General features: G+C 47.2%; 1 protein-coding gene across 2 annotated transcripts in view; it reads left to right on the top strand.

Annotated features, from left to right (window-relative positions):
* The window catches only part of MED17 (mediator complex subunit 17), a 305063-nt gene that overhangs the window by 113792 nt on the left and 176080 nt on the right, over positions 1-15191 (top strand). For both annotated transcript variants that reach the window (XM_075698299.1, XM_075698300.1), the window contains exon 9: positions 5775-6031. In XM_075698299.1, the coding sequence (XP_075554414.1) occupies positions 5775-6031 (257 nt within the window). The remainder of the gene's footprint in view (positions 1-5774; positions 6032-15191) is intronic.

The raw sequence follows: 15191 nt of genomic DNA, 5'->3' as shown, positions 1-15191 counted from the left end.
TCAAGAAGCCGCGCACTGAAAATGACACAAAAGACTACAACCCCGGTGCCTTTTGATAATGTAAAATCTAAGGTACAACTTTGAAAGCTTTTTTCTCAAAATAACTTTTCTTGCTTCCTGCTTTGCTTGTACCGCTGATTTCTTCGTGACCACAAGGTCTATTTTGGTTCCGTTTTTCTCCCTGTAATCCTGAATGTACTGTCCATGGCATGACACTCTTGCTTTTGCAGTTTGACTTTACTACAATTCATTCGGCTACTTGCTCACAGCCTAAACGTCTGTGGTACAGTCACCTCTTAAAAAATGAGAACTAAAAAAAATTTCATTGCAAATAAAAAAAATCTAAGACTGTCACGACCTCAATCATTCATCTTAGAATGCACAGTGCTTTGCACAAGTTTTTTGCCGCAATTGAACACTCACAAAAGAAAGACACATAAAGACAACACAGGTGGCACTTCCAACTGATTTATTTTGGGCTGTGACCCAGGAATATATGTATACATACACGCATGCGCTGGCTGTTCACAGATCTACGCTACCCAGCGGTCAAACAATCTAGTTTCTGATTTATAGAGCACGATAGATGCATCACTAATGCAATTTGTTCCTTTCTTTTTTATATAGTAGGCTTCCATCAGCTCACGTGCGGTTTGAAATCTACTTCTGCCAAGAATCCTAATCTCAGAAAACCGTGGTTTGCACCTGCAGGCCTTGCAGTGCGCAGGCAAATGTGCCACGCCATCTTTCATTAGATTTAGTTCGTGTTCCCTGGCTCGTTCATTTATGCAGCGTCCAGTCTGTCCTATATAGGACTTGCCGCACTCAAGGGGAATTTCGTACACCAGGCCTGTAGCACATCTCCCATAGGACGTGCTATGCTTCTTGCCACAGCCTTGCGAACCGGTCTCGTCGCGTGTGGTTTTCGAACAGAGTCGACCCAGTTTGACGGGGGCAGAAAAGGCAATGGGTGCACCATACCGGCCTGCCACCTTCTTGAGGTTATGGGAAACCTTATGAACGTAAGGAATCACTGCAGGTCTTACGGTTCTGGCTCTTTCTTCCTCCCTTGTGGTGCTGGTACCTTTTAACTTTCCGTAAAAGGCTTTCAGTGACCGAGGTCACCAACGAGTCAGGGAACCGTGCTTCTTTCAGTCGCTTTACGCATCGTGTGTGTACACGATTTTTCGAGGGCAGGCTCCAGGCAGAGCATAGCAATTCCACGCTTCACAATTTTGGAATGGCATGAATTATACGGTAACAACCCTTTCTTGGCACGTGGGAAATATTGCCAACAGGCTTGTCCATCATGAAAGGTTAATCTTAAATCTAAAAATTGCAGGGTGTTACGCTGTGGCACTTCATGCGTAAACAAAAGCCCTTTACTATTGTCCCTAAAAATGTTTAAAATATTGTCGCAGCGCTTCAGTGAGCCTTGTCTGTTAAAATGGATTAAAAAGTCGTCCATGTATCTAAAAACTTTTAAAATGTTAAAGTGCTGTCCCGTTTAAAAGCCTCTTCGAGCAGTCGGTCAACACTAGATAAGAATATGTTGCACAGCAGCGGCGCAATACACGAACGAATGCAAATGCCGCGTTTTTGCAGGAAAAGCTGTTTTTCAAAGGAAATAAACATACTATTAAGATAGGCTTCCAATAATGTTAAAAAGTCCTCAAGCGTAACACCAGCTGCATTTTGAAAAGCTTTGATGCCACTTTCTTCTATGCACATCTTTACGGCAACAAAAAGTGCATGATGTGGAATTGAATAAAACAGATCCTCAATATTCACAGAAAATGCATTGCCTATGGATTGTTTGTTTCTTAGAAACTGCACTATGTCTTGTGAATTGCCTGTCGAGAAAGGATCATTTACTTTAACAGTTTTTTAGCACCTTTAGAATGTGCCTACTAAGTAACAATTGCCACGTTCCACGTTCGCTCAAGATGCTCCTAAACGGCACATTGGGCTTGTGCGTCTTTGCACTGAAAAATATGTTTAGTGTTGTAGCTCTCAGATTGTTAATATCCTTGGCCAACTTGACCAAGCTGAACTCCTTACACAGCCTGACAACTTTGCTCTTTACTTTTGATTCAGATTAAGAAATCTGTACAAAGTTTTTGTTTACAGCCTCTGTGGCTTTCTCATTGTACATTCCCCTAGGAAGTACCGCGAAACACCCCTCTTTGTCTGCTTCCAAAATAACTAGGCTATGATCTCTGCAAAACGTAACAGTCTTCTGCATAACAGTAGCATCACGACTTGACCTACACCTTGAAACGCTTTTTTCTAGACTGTCCACACCATCAAGCAAACATCTTTTTTTGTCGTCCTGGGGAGCTTTCTTAGCCACATTTCTGTTAAACGCTGCAAGTTCACGCACAGGAACGCCGGGCTCAATGCTGTACTTAGGTCCTTTCGTAAGAAGATTAGTGGAATCCTCAGGAATGCTGGCATTTCCCAGCAGCACCAGGTTGTTTGTTGCTACTGTTGTCTTCGTTCCACCATAGGCTTTGCGGAGCTGTCCTAGGGCTCCGACATATGATGAATGACGCGTCTAGACGTCTTCAGCTTCCTCTCTGCTAGCCAAGCAGTATCTTCGTTAAAATGGACTACACGAAGCCAATCATTAAGTAAACGTACTTGTCTCCAAAGTTCAAAACGTAGTATTTTGCACAGGCGGTTACTGTGTCATCTGGACACAATAAATCAGTTGGAAGTGCCGCCCGTGTTTTCTTTATGCGTCTTCCTTTTGTGAGTGTTCAATTGCAGCAGAAAACATGTCTTTTAGCAAGCACCAACTAGGCCAACGAGCAGTTCTGTTGAATTATACAAAGGATGAATGAAACGGATTGCTGGCGACCGAGGTGGGAAGGTGGTTCCATTCGGATGCTGCCTTGGGCAGAAATGAATTGAAGAAATGGTGTGTACGGCAACTTGTTTTCTCCCTGACAAGGCTCATTGAAGCGCTGCGATGATATTTTAAACATTTTTAGGGACAATGGTAAAGGGCTTTCGTTTACGCATGAAGTGCCACAGCGTAACACCCTGCAATTTTTAGATTTAAGATTAACCTTTCATGATGGACAAGCCTGTTGGCAATATTCCCCACGTGCCAAGAAAGGGTTGTTACCGTATAATTCATGCCATTCCAAAATTGTGAAGCGTGGAATTGCTATGCTCTGCCTAGAGTCTGCCCTCGAAAAATCGTGTACACACACGATGCAGGTCTCGTTCAATAATCTGATTAAGCGACTGAAAGAAGCACGGTTCCCTGACTCGTTGGTGACCTCGGTCACTGAAAGCCTTTTACGGAAAGTTAAAAGGTACCAGCGCCACAAGGGAGGAAGAAAGAGCCAGAACCGTAAGACCTGCAGTGATTCCTTACGTTCATAAGGTTTCCCATAACCTCAAGAAGGTGGCAGGCCGGTATGGTGCACCCATTGCCTTTTCTGCCCCCGTCAAACTGGGTCGACTCTGTTCGAAAACCACACGCGACGAGACCGGTTCGCAAGGCTGTGGCAAGAAGCATAGCACGTCCTATGGGAGATGTGCTACAGGCCTGGTGTACGAAATTCCCCTTGAGTGCGGCAAGTCCTATATAGGACAGACTGGACGCTGCATAAATGAACGAGCCAGGGAACACGAACTAAATCTAATGAAAGATGGCGTGGCACATTTGCCTGCGCACTGCAAGGCCTGCAGGTGCAAACCACGGTTTTCTGAGATTAGGATTCTTGGCAGAAGTAGATTTCAAACCGCACGTGAGCTGATGGAAGCCTACTATATAAAAAAGAAAGGAACAAATTGCATTAATGATACATCTATCGTGCTCTATAAATCAGAAACTAGATTGTTTGACCGCTGGGTAGCGTAGATTTGTGAACAGCCAGCGCATGCGTGTATGTATACATATATTCCTGGGTCACAGCCCAAAATAAATCAGTTGGAAGTGCCGCCTGTGTTGTCTTTATGCGTCTTTCTTTTGTGAGTGTTCAATTGCGGCAAAAAACATGTCTTTTAGCAAGCACCAACTAGGCCAACAAGCAGTTCTTTGCACAAGTGTTCTATCATATTTTTTAATTGATTCTGGCTTGGAACAAGGCCAGAAGGAGAAAAATATTATACATAAAGAAGTTCTAAATATATCTGTATGAAATTTATACGGTAGTATCACAGAAACGTTGCTGATAAGTCTGCCAATTTCCTTAAAAATCCACGAAGAAATAAAGTTGTTATCGAATGCCACGTCACCCCTTAACGTGATATGGCACAGAAACACCTGTGCAGTGAGCTCACATTGGAGACCAAGATGACTTCGAGAGTGGCAGCTCCACTAAAATGCCAATTAAAGATTTTTTTTTTGTGATAACTACTTTATTTTTTAAGGGGGGACGTGGGTCCTAAAATTCTTTTTTCTTAGTTTTGGGTGAATCATTAGTAAACTCCACTGTCTGGGGTAATTTTTATTGCTGATTTCAAATCTGTAATTAGATTTTTGATAGCTGTAGCAGTTCAAAAAATATTGAGGTCTGAAGTGAAGTTAATTTCAAACTCATTACGGGGCTTTTTGACGATTCCGTCTTGCTAAACCAAAAACTAAATGCATGACACCATTGCTAAGGACCTACTGTAGGAGGTGATACTATCTTTATTCATTTGGAAGCATTTTATGGACAAGAAAACAATGTTGCATTTATGATGAAAATTTTGTTCTAATTAGCAGCTAGTACTATACCTAAATGTAATTTTCATGATGGTGCAAGAGTAATAAAAATAACATCACCCCCCACATCATTTCAATGCGAATAAATGATACCACGCTTGTCATTTATTGCCAAAAAAAAAAAAACCTAAAAAGAACACCTGTAAGGCTGAGTACGGTGTGCAAAAACATCGAACTGAAATAAGCGCATTTGAAGTTTCAAACAAATGTAGCTTTTGCTGAAGTGAATCTACAGCAATACAAATGGGACCGTTTTGAAGCTCAATGTTTTGTAAGAACGGCCATACTAAATGTGTGGCTGTGTGGCTTTTTTTCATTTGGTAGAATTGACCATGTTACTGAATGAAGGCTCTGAGTGTAAGTAGCCTTCCAAGTCATCTTCACCTGACAATGGCTGTGGAACTTAGGATCAGAGAGCCAGTGATAGATATGCAGCTGCTAGGTGCTTTCCAGAATTGTTTTTCTGTATGATGCCTCGATCACTTCTGCAGCCAGATGTTGTGCCACCCAAGGGGCCTAGTGAACAGAGCTCATGATGAGGTTCTTTTTATGAAGGGAGGGAGGGAGGGAGGGAGGGAGGGAGGTGTATGATAGATATTGTTACGAGCTATCGTGACAATATCATAATAGAGTGAACACACAATATTGCGGGTCCGAGGTGTCGACACGCGAAATGCCTAGGTGTGTGCAAAAGAGACGACGTCCTGCTAGTTCTGGCCAGTGGCTGCATGCAGATAGAAACTGTGTAAGAAGCTTTGTAATCAGATGTGCTATCCATGTTATCTGTCAGCAATTGAGTGCCTGCTCCTTTCAAAAGAGCATCTTACATACCCTTGAGGTCAGGCTCTCAGTAAATGGAACTCGCAGTGAATGGAACTTATTTCCCTGGTCCCTCGAGATTCTGTTTAAAGATTGCCAATTTTTGTCATACCCTTTGTTTAGAGAGCTTTGATGACAAAAAGCGAACCAAGAGATTTACCTGTTGTCTGATGCCTATGCAAAAAAATGAACGAGTGGTGAGCTGGGTTGTGCGTGACCTCCCGTGCAGACATGGAGACGATTGCGAGTGGTCAGCTGAGCATCAACCTGCCACAGAACGCCTTTTCCAGCCCCGAGACCCACTGGCAGCAGCGTCTGGAGGCTGCGCAGAATGTGCTCTTCTGCAGGGAGCTCTTTGCTCAGCTGGCGCGAGAGGCTGTCCAGCTACAGCCGTCCATCCCCAACCTGGTGGTTGGCAACCAGATAACCACTGCCCTGTTCCCTGGTGTCCAGCTCTGCATCGGTCTGTGCCATCGAACACTGCAGGTACAGTGAAACCTCGTTAAACTGTAGTTGGCCGGAGCTCGGAAAAAAGCGTCTACTAAACGGTAGTACTGTTTAGCCGAAATAGCGGGAGATCGCCCACTTACCTGTCAAAAACGGAGCTCAAAGAGAGTGCAATGAAAGGGAAAAAAACATGCAGTATTTGTTCACTTCGTGACAAAGTTTTATTTTCGTTTGATGTCGTGGCGGTCTAGCAGCAGTGACAGCGGCTTCAAACTTACTGAAGCTACAAGCCAGCCCCCTCTTCTCGGCAAACACTCGCATGGCAGATTCCTCGTTGGTGTTGCATATTCTTCATGCACAGGAGTGGTAGCGTTGCAGAAGTCGCGGGGCACCTTTTCATTGTGGGGTGCTGTTCTCATCGCGACGATTGCATTCATGAAGCTGACGTAACGCGCAGCTTCTGCCACTGTCGGGCCTGAATCACCCGTGCTGTCGCTTTCCGTGTTATCCGTATCACTGTCGCTAGGCGACACTTCAGCAACAACAGAGGCAACGATGGTGAAAAGTCGAACCTCGTAGTCGACACCTTTTCGCGGTCACAGCAGCACTGTCGAGCAACTTCGCATTCCAACTGCCACACACCGTAGTCAACAGTACATCCATGTCGTGTGCCAACGCCGACTTCTTCGTGTCAAGTTCGATAGCACGAACAATGTCTAATTTTTCTTCTACGCTGAGCACCCGGCGTCTTTTTATCTGTGCTTTGGCATGACGCGAGTCCTTGCTTGCACGACGCCACAACGTTCTCTGGCGTGGTGCCGAAATGATGTTGATGTGGCTTCACACGCAAAGGCACAGTGCGCTTGGAGGCCGTTCTGATCTCTGAGGCTTGTTGTTCTGCCGGGCCGCCCGATTCAGACGACGCATCGCCGTGTTTGCGCGACGAAAAGTGGACACTACGTGGTAACCGGTATGTACTCAATAAACTGGTACGGTTTATGCAGATAAAAAACGCATTATGTTCAATTGCCACTGAGTTGGGGATTTGACTTTACTACTTTTAAAACGAAACTACTCTTTAAGGGGGGAAGCTATTCTGGAGACTGAACTCTTTTATTTTTTAAGATATCCTAATGAAACTTTCAGGGTACATTCACACTACCAAACTATGAGGAACTGCAAAGTTTCACGAAGATGTGTGTATTAGTTCCAGAGTTATTGAGGTCTAACTTTGTGGTTCATGTATATGCCTGAGGAAGAGCCTGAAGAAATGCCAGGACATTCTACGAAGCTGAAATTCACTGTGATGATGCTTTGATAGATATCCCAGGGGGCTACAGAGCCCTTTCCTTTAATTTTCCCTCCGAAAAATTTTAACACAACTTTGAATTTGATGTAGCCAGTAATGACCATATTCATCAAGAATTAATTGCTTATTATAAATTAACTGCACTACCTTTCAAAAAAAGAAGCCTGTTGCCCCCTGGCAAAGTCATTCAGGAAGAGAATAAGACAAACGGCACACAAATCTGAAAAGCGATTCTTGAGATATCGCCTTCCCCAGCACAACTACTAGCGAAAAAATCCATTCTGAGAAATCAGGCCTTAAAGTTGAACACATTTTTTTTTTTATTCTGCGGTGCTTTTAATTAGCTCTTGGGGCTTCAGACACACTCAATGTGTCGGATTTCTGACTGGCGACAGCCGATAGCACAGTTCCACTGCTGAAAGCGTCTACGTAGTCGGCACTCGCTGCAGAAGATCGGAAGTTCAATGCTCGTACAAGTCGCATATCGCGCTTCTGCGCGCCGAACATCTGCACTGTCTTGGGCTTCGTTGCCGGCATCGCGTGCAGCAAAGAACTAGCGAAAAAGAAAAAAGAGCTGAGAAAATGATCTAAAAGATAGCGCAAGGCGATGAGCAGCTCGCAAGCAGGTGTCTGTTAAAGCGGGCGGAGCAAGGGGCAACAACGACGTGAGCATGGCGGGCACGACATCAAAGGGAGCAGTTGCTGCCACCGCCGCCCGCGCAGCGGCCAATGGCAGGCGCGCTTTAGCCCGCAGGATTTGAACGTGCTGCTCCAGCCAATCAGTGCTCCGCATCGCAGAAAAACGCCAATAGCACCTCAACCATGCCGACGATGCCATTTTGCAAGGCGGCAAGACAAGACAAAGAATTCATGGCCAAAACGACACCAAGATGGTGCGGGCAGGCCGCATGGGCCGGGAATGGAGCGCGCGTGAAGTTTGGCTTCATTTCGGCATTTGCGTGCGTTTTGTGGGCCGCAGTGGCCTCAAAAGTAGCATTTTTTTGTACTTTGCGGTTGAATTAGGTGCTGATAATTACAGAACAGGCAGCTTATGAGACATACAGCCCAAAAATACTGTTTTTCAAAAATTGACTTTTTCTCGATTTTTCGGTTTTCGAGGGCCGCGTCCCCCCTAAGGGGGGACACGGGTCCTTGGGACGAAAAAAATAGCGAAAAAATAAAACCTGACTTTTTCAAAATGGTGTTTCTGAAATCTACAGCCCCTTTTACACAACCAGACCGAATTTCTAAACTATTTGATCGGTATTTTAGCCGCAGCATTACTTCATTTCATTGATACTAGCAAAATTTGAGCCGAAATTAATACTAAAACGGCACTTATTTTACGAAACGCAGCTGCTGTTCCACGCATCATAGCGTGGACATCTTGGTCTCATTTCAACGAGCGGTCTTTTTTGTTCAATTTCCCGCCAACGCAGGCTCTATGCAGCCATTGGATTCCTTCAGTTACCACGCCAAAGAAGGGTCCCAGCGTGCTCTCTTAACGTGACTTGAGGGCGCCATACGATTGGTGTAATTTCTTTCTCATCGTCTGCTCCCCGCTTCAGTCAGCCGTGCGCCATCCGCCATATTGTCCTAGCATCAGTGTCTGCTACGCGATGTCCTGTTTGGGAAGAAAATTCCACACGAGGAACAAGTTTGGTGGAAGAAAGGTGCGACGTACATTGATTGAGAACTGCAAGAAGCGCTCCGCAACCCAGCAAAGCGTCGAAATTGTGGCGCCCGCCGGTGCTGTCACCTATCCAATTGCCGATAACGCCGATGTAGGCCTAGGCCTAGCAAGCCCTTCGCCCCCATCGCCTGCCGGAGGTACCGAAGGTAGCGTGCATCACGACACGAAGTTTCTGCAGCCCGCAGAAATAGAAGAGGGCAAAAGGAAAACGCAAGAAAAACTGCAGCGCCTCTCATCAACTCCCGCGATGGAGAGGAAGCAAGATTTACTAGGTGATAGCTCCGATACCGCGGTGTGCCCAGTTGACGGGACTGTGTTTACCGTTGTCAGTTTAGATGCAGTGAACACTATGCTTGCTGTGGCCAATTGCAACATATGTAGTGGGGCTTAAATATAGTCAGAGAGGAGCATGAATACGGACTTGCTGTCAAGTTGCTTCTTACGTGCATGAACTGCGGTGTGGTGTCGTCGAACTGGAGCTCGCCGCGTGTGCGCGGTGCACTAAAAGTGAATCCGTTTGCTGTGAACGGTCTCGCCGCTCGCGCTATGCAGGCAACTGGAAATTGCCATACAGCCCTGAATGATGTGTTCTCAATAATGAACATAAGCCGTTGTGGACTCCACACGAAGACATGGCAAAGCTACGTCAAGGGAAAGCTGACACCTGCAGCCGATCGCGCGGCCCGCAACCTGACAAGCAAGTGCGCGCAGTCGGTGCGCGATTTTTACACTGAATTGTGCCTTAGCAATGCCGGAAACATCGCGGTGTCATACGATGGATCGCACATCGGCGTCGGCACCGTGATTGAACTGTTTACTGGTTTTGTTATTGAATGTGTTGTCTTGAGCAATTCCTGCGCTGCATGCGAGCGGGGCCCCAAAGAAGCTAATCCTTCCTTCGAAGATTGGAAGGCCAGTCACCAGTCACAGTGCCAGAAGAACACTGACAAGAAGTCGAGAGAAATGGAAGTGGAGGCCGCTCTTATTCTTTTCAGGAGGTCTCTCGAACGGCGCAACCTTCGCTACACCACTGTGCTCAGTGATGGGGACAATCGCATGTACCTTGCCTTGCAAGAGAAAAAGGTGTATGGATACATAGAGATTGACAAGGAGGATTGCGTAAATCATGTGCAAAAGCGCATGGGCACAGCTTTGCGCAACCTTGTAACGAAGTACAAAGCACCGGGCTTTCAGAGCCTTGGCGGAAAGGGTTGACTGACAGCAGACCTCATCACAAGGCTGAGCGCGTACTACGGGTAGGCACTGAAAATGCACAAAGGACATGTGGATGGCATGCACAAGGCAGTGAGGGCTACGTACCATCACGTCACCTCCAACGACACTGTTGCAAACCATACACTTTGCCCAACAGGCCCCAACTCCTGGTGCCGTCAAAATGCTGCACAGGTCAGGTGCGAGCTTGTACCAAAACATCCTCGCAACTTGTCTCCTCATGCTTGCCAGGCCTTACTCCCCATATACGAGCGCTTGAATGATAAAAAATTGCTTGAAAGGTGCCAACGGGGAAAGACCCAAAACAACGAGAGCTTCCACTCAGTGATCTGGTCTTTTGCACCAAAGGAGCGCCATGCCTTCTCTTCAATGTGGAGGCAGCTGTGGCAGAGGCAGTGCTGAAGTTTAATGCAGGCAACTTCAGAACGTTGGCGTCTATACTCGAAGAGCTGAGCCTCAACCCCAGCAGAGTAAGCAATGACCGCATGAATGAAAAAGATCAGTGGCGAATGAAGGCTTCAGCTCGAAAACGTGGATCTGTCGAAAACATGAATCGAGCCTTGAAAAAGCACCACACAGCGAAAAGTTCCCAAGCTGACTACCTGCCAGGGGCATACTAGCCTGTTATGGCTGGTATTTCATGATATTCCTGAATAAATGTAGTTGTGTGTCTCTTTTGTAGTGTTCTCAAAACGAGCTTTTCATTCACCCTGCTTGTTTGTGGCAACAATATCTCAAGATCTAGGACAGCTAGAGCTGTAATTTTTTTTTTATATTGTCGCGATACAATGTGGACAGAACACAGGGAGACGTTCTTCACGAACAACAGGACACTCTGTTCAACAACAAACAGAGCAGAGACACGTCTTCTTCGTCATCACCCAATCTCACTCTGACCCACTAGGCAGAGTCCGTTAGTGCTCCCATCGTCGTCGTCGTCTGCATACAATACACGCGTCATTTGTCCCTCTCTACGAGAGCATCGTCCCGATGCTAGACAAGAAATGTCACTTGCGGAATGTAAAGGCCGCTAGCATAGTCATTCGCTCACATACGGCTTCATGTGCACAACATGCACAAGTTCAGGACGGTGTGTACGGCGCCGCGTACAGTTGGGATTATCGGGAACGACCTCGTAGGTGACATCACTGAGGCACTGCAGTACCCGATATGGTCCGAAGTATCACCTTAACAGTTTCTCGGAGAGGCCTCGTTTCCGTATCGGTGTCCAAACCCACACTCTGTCGCCGACTTCATAGGTAACTATTCTACGGTGAAGATCGTAGCGGCCTGCGTCGTAGTCTTGCTGCTGGCAGATCTGTAAGCGCGCGAGCTGCCGAGCTTCTTCTGCGCGTTGCGTATATACATCGGCTTCCGTATCAGTGTCGTCAAAGTCGTGTGGGAGCATCGCAACCAGCATCGTTCTTACATCCCGTCCGTGAACTAGTGTGAACGGAGTCATGCGCGTCGTCTCTTGTTTCGCTGTGTTATATGCAAAGGTAATGTAAGGTAGGATGTCGTCCCAATTTTTATGATCAACATCCACGTACATGGAGATCATGTCTTCAATTGTTTTGTTTAAGCGCTCTGTTAACCCATTGGTTTGTGGATGGTAGGCGGTGGACTTTCGATGGGCCGTTCCACTTAGTAGCAAGACGTGATCTAAAAGTGCAGCCGTAAATGCGGTTCCTCAGTCGGTTATTACGACGGTTGGCGCACCGTGTCGCAACACCACATGCTCAATGAAAAAGCGCGCTACCTCAGCTGCTGTGCTGCTCTGGATTGCCTTTGTTTCAGCGTAACGTGTGAGCTAGCCGGTTGCGATGATAACAAAGCGATTGCCTGCAGTAGAAGTAGCAAGTGGGCCCAAAATATCCATTCCAATTTCATCGAATGGTCTTCGAGGGACCTGGATGGGTTGTAGGAGGCCAGCTGGTTTCGTCGGAGGCGACTTGCGCCTCTGGCGGTCGAGACAAGTGCGAATGTGATGTGCCACGGCGGTAGTAAGTCTTGGCCAGTAGTACCTTTGCTGCACTCTGGCCAATGTTCGCGTGTAGCCTAAGTGACCAGAAGTCATCTTGTTGTGGCAAGCTTGAAGTACTTCCGTACGAAGAGCTGCAGGAATGACAAGCAGATAGGGGGACCCGGTCGAAGAAAAGTTTTTTTGTAAAGGACCTTGGCCCGTAAACAAAATGACAACAGTCCTCTTGTGAAAACTCTAGGTGGTTTCGCAGTTCTTCCCTCCAAGTAATTGATTAGTTCAAGCAACTCAGGGTCGTCCCGTTGTTGTTGCACGATGGCGGATGTATCCATAACACAAAGAAATGCTGAGTCTTCTTCTTTGGGCAGAGTAGGTGACTCTATCGGCGATCGAGACAAGCAGTCAGCATCCGTATGTCGTTTGCCCGACTTGTATGTGACAGTCATGTCAAACTCTTGCAGCCTTAGGCTCCAACGCGCCAGTCGTCCAGAAGGATCTTTAAGGTTTGTCAACCAACATAGTGAATGGTGGTCGCTGATAACAGTGAAGTTGCGGCCATACAAATATGGGCGAAATTTCATAACCACCCATACCACGTCGAGGCATTCTTTCTCAGTTGTGGAGTAATTAGCCTCTGTACGTGAGAGTGTTCTACTTGCATAGGCAAGCACTCTTTCTGTGTCCTCTTGCCACTGCACAAGAACAGCTCCCAAGCCAACATTGCTGGCATCAAAGTGAAGCAATGTAGGAGCGGTCTCATCAAAGTGAGCAAGCACTGGAGGTGTCTGGAGACGTTGTTGCAAGTCGTTGAATGCACCTTGCTCTTTGTCGCCCCATACAAAAGCAGCGTCGTCTGTCGTCAGGCGAGTTAACGGCGACGCAATGCGCAAAGTCTGCAATAAACCGCCGGTAATAGGCACAGAGGCCGAGGAAGCGTCTGACAGCCTTTTTATCGGATGGTACGGGAAACTGTGCTATGGCTGCAATTTTTTCAGGATCCGGCCGGACACCTGCGTGGCTGACGACGTGACCGAGAAACTGCAGTTCCTCGAAGCCAAAGTGGCACTTCTGTGGCTTCAGGGTGAGGCCGGCGGACCGTATGGACTGCAGAACCGCTTCAAGCCATTCGAGATGTTCTTCAAACGTTGCGGAGAACACGATGACGTCGTCGAGATACACTAAGCAGGTTTTCCACTTCAGACCCGAAAGTACAGTATCCATGAGGCATTGGAACGTAGCAGGGGCAGAACACAAACCGAAAGGCAAGACTTTAAATTCGTATAGGCCATCTGGCGTCATGAAAGCAGTTTTTCACGGTCTCTCGAGTCTACTTCGATTTGCCAATATCTGCTTTTTAAGTCCATTGAAGAGAAGTAATGTGCCTGTTGAAGCTTGTCGAGTGAATCATCTATACGGGGAAGCGGGTATACGTCTTTCTTTGTCACCTTATTTAGCTTTCGGTAGTCCACACAGAAACGCAAGCTGCAGTCTTTTTTCTTGACTAGAACTACAGGAGATGCCCAGGGACTCGTTGATGCTTGGATCACATCATCTTCAAACATTTGTGTCACTTGTTGTTCTATGGCTTCACGTTCTCTAGGTGCCACACGATATGGATTTTGGTGAATTGGTCTTACCGTATCCTCTGTAATTATTCGGTGCTTTGTCAGAGGTGTCCGACCGACGCTGGACGTCGACGCAAAACAGTCGTTGAACTTGGCCAATAGCGTAAGAAGCCGCTCTCGTTTGTGCTGCGACAAAGCAGTGCTAATGTCAAGTACAGGAGCTGGGTCTCGCGTAGGCGCTTCTTCGAGTAGTGAACATTGGCCACGAATATCTGCAACCCTGTCAAAATAAGCCACAGCCGTGCCCTTGGGGAGGTGCCGTCGCTCTGTGCTAAAATTTGTTAGCAACAGGTTTGTGCGCCCGTCGGTGACATTCACGATTCCTCGTGCGACCGAGATACCGTGAGTAAACAACGAGGTTATTTGGTCGGCAACTCCTTCGCAACGAAACGGTATGTCGTATGCTATTGAAACAAGGGCACACGATCGAGGGGGGGGATGACGACGTCATCTTCTGTTAGACAAAAGCAGTTGTGTTGCGGCGATAAGCAATGGACTAAACCGGAGCTCTTATAAAATGTCACCATGCGGTCCGGGATGTTAATTACGGCGCCATATTCTTTTAGGAAGTCCATTCCAATAATCAAATCTTTGCAGCATACAGGAAGGACGATGAAAATGGCCATGAAAGAAGAGTCCCCGATGTTAACTCTAGCAGTACATCTTCCAGTAGGCATCAGTAATTGGCTGCCTGCCGTCCTTATGTGAGGTCCCGTCCATGGCGTCTTTACTTTCTTCAGGTGGAGGACGAGTTCCTGACGCATTATAGAGAAGTCGGCACCAGTGTTGACTAACGCTGTCACCGGTTGCCCATCCACGAAAACATCAATGTCGGCGCTCACAATTTCTTCAGTGTTTATCGGCTTCACGTCGTTCTGCAGCGAGAATGTTGGGGGCCCTTTAGCGTCTTGCGGCGGGCCTGCAACCTTGCCCCCAGAGGTCGCCGGCTTCAGTTTCCCCGACGAGGGCTGGGCGACCTTCGTCCTCGGAGCTCCGCAAAAGTACGTCCAGTAGAGGAAGCCAACTGACGTGGAGGAGTTGGAGAGCGCGATCGACGGCCAAAATTGGACCGATCATTGGGCATGGATTCGTCACTCGGGTGCGCTATTGGGGGCCCCTGAAAAGCAGCGTCGTCGCGGCGTAGCATGGCGTCGTCATTTGCCCGTCGACCATAGTACCACGTACGAAGAGGTCGAAATGATGTGTCACGATGCCAGCAATGACGCAAAATATGGCCAGTGCCTCCGCAGTGAAAACAGAGTGGGCGCCTATCGACCAGTGCGCCATACGTCGGTTCTCCGAAGTTGCGGCAGTCCCGTAGCGTCATTTTGCGGCGGTGACCAAGACGCGGCGAATGA

The sequence above is a fragment of the Dermacentor variabilis genome, chromosome 7, assembly GCF_050947875.1.
Source record: "Dermacentor variabilis isolate Ectoservices chromosome 7, ASM5094787v1, whole genome shotgun sequence".
Classification (NCBI taxonomy): Eukaryota; Metazoa; Arthropoda; class Arachnida; order Ixodida; family Ixodidae; genus Dermacentor; species Dermacentor variabilis.
The sequence above is the reverse complement of the archived record's forward strand: the minus strand, read 5'-3'. Positions and strand labels throughout refer to the sequence as shown.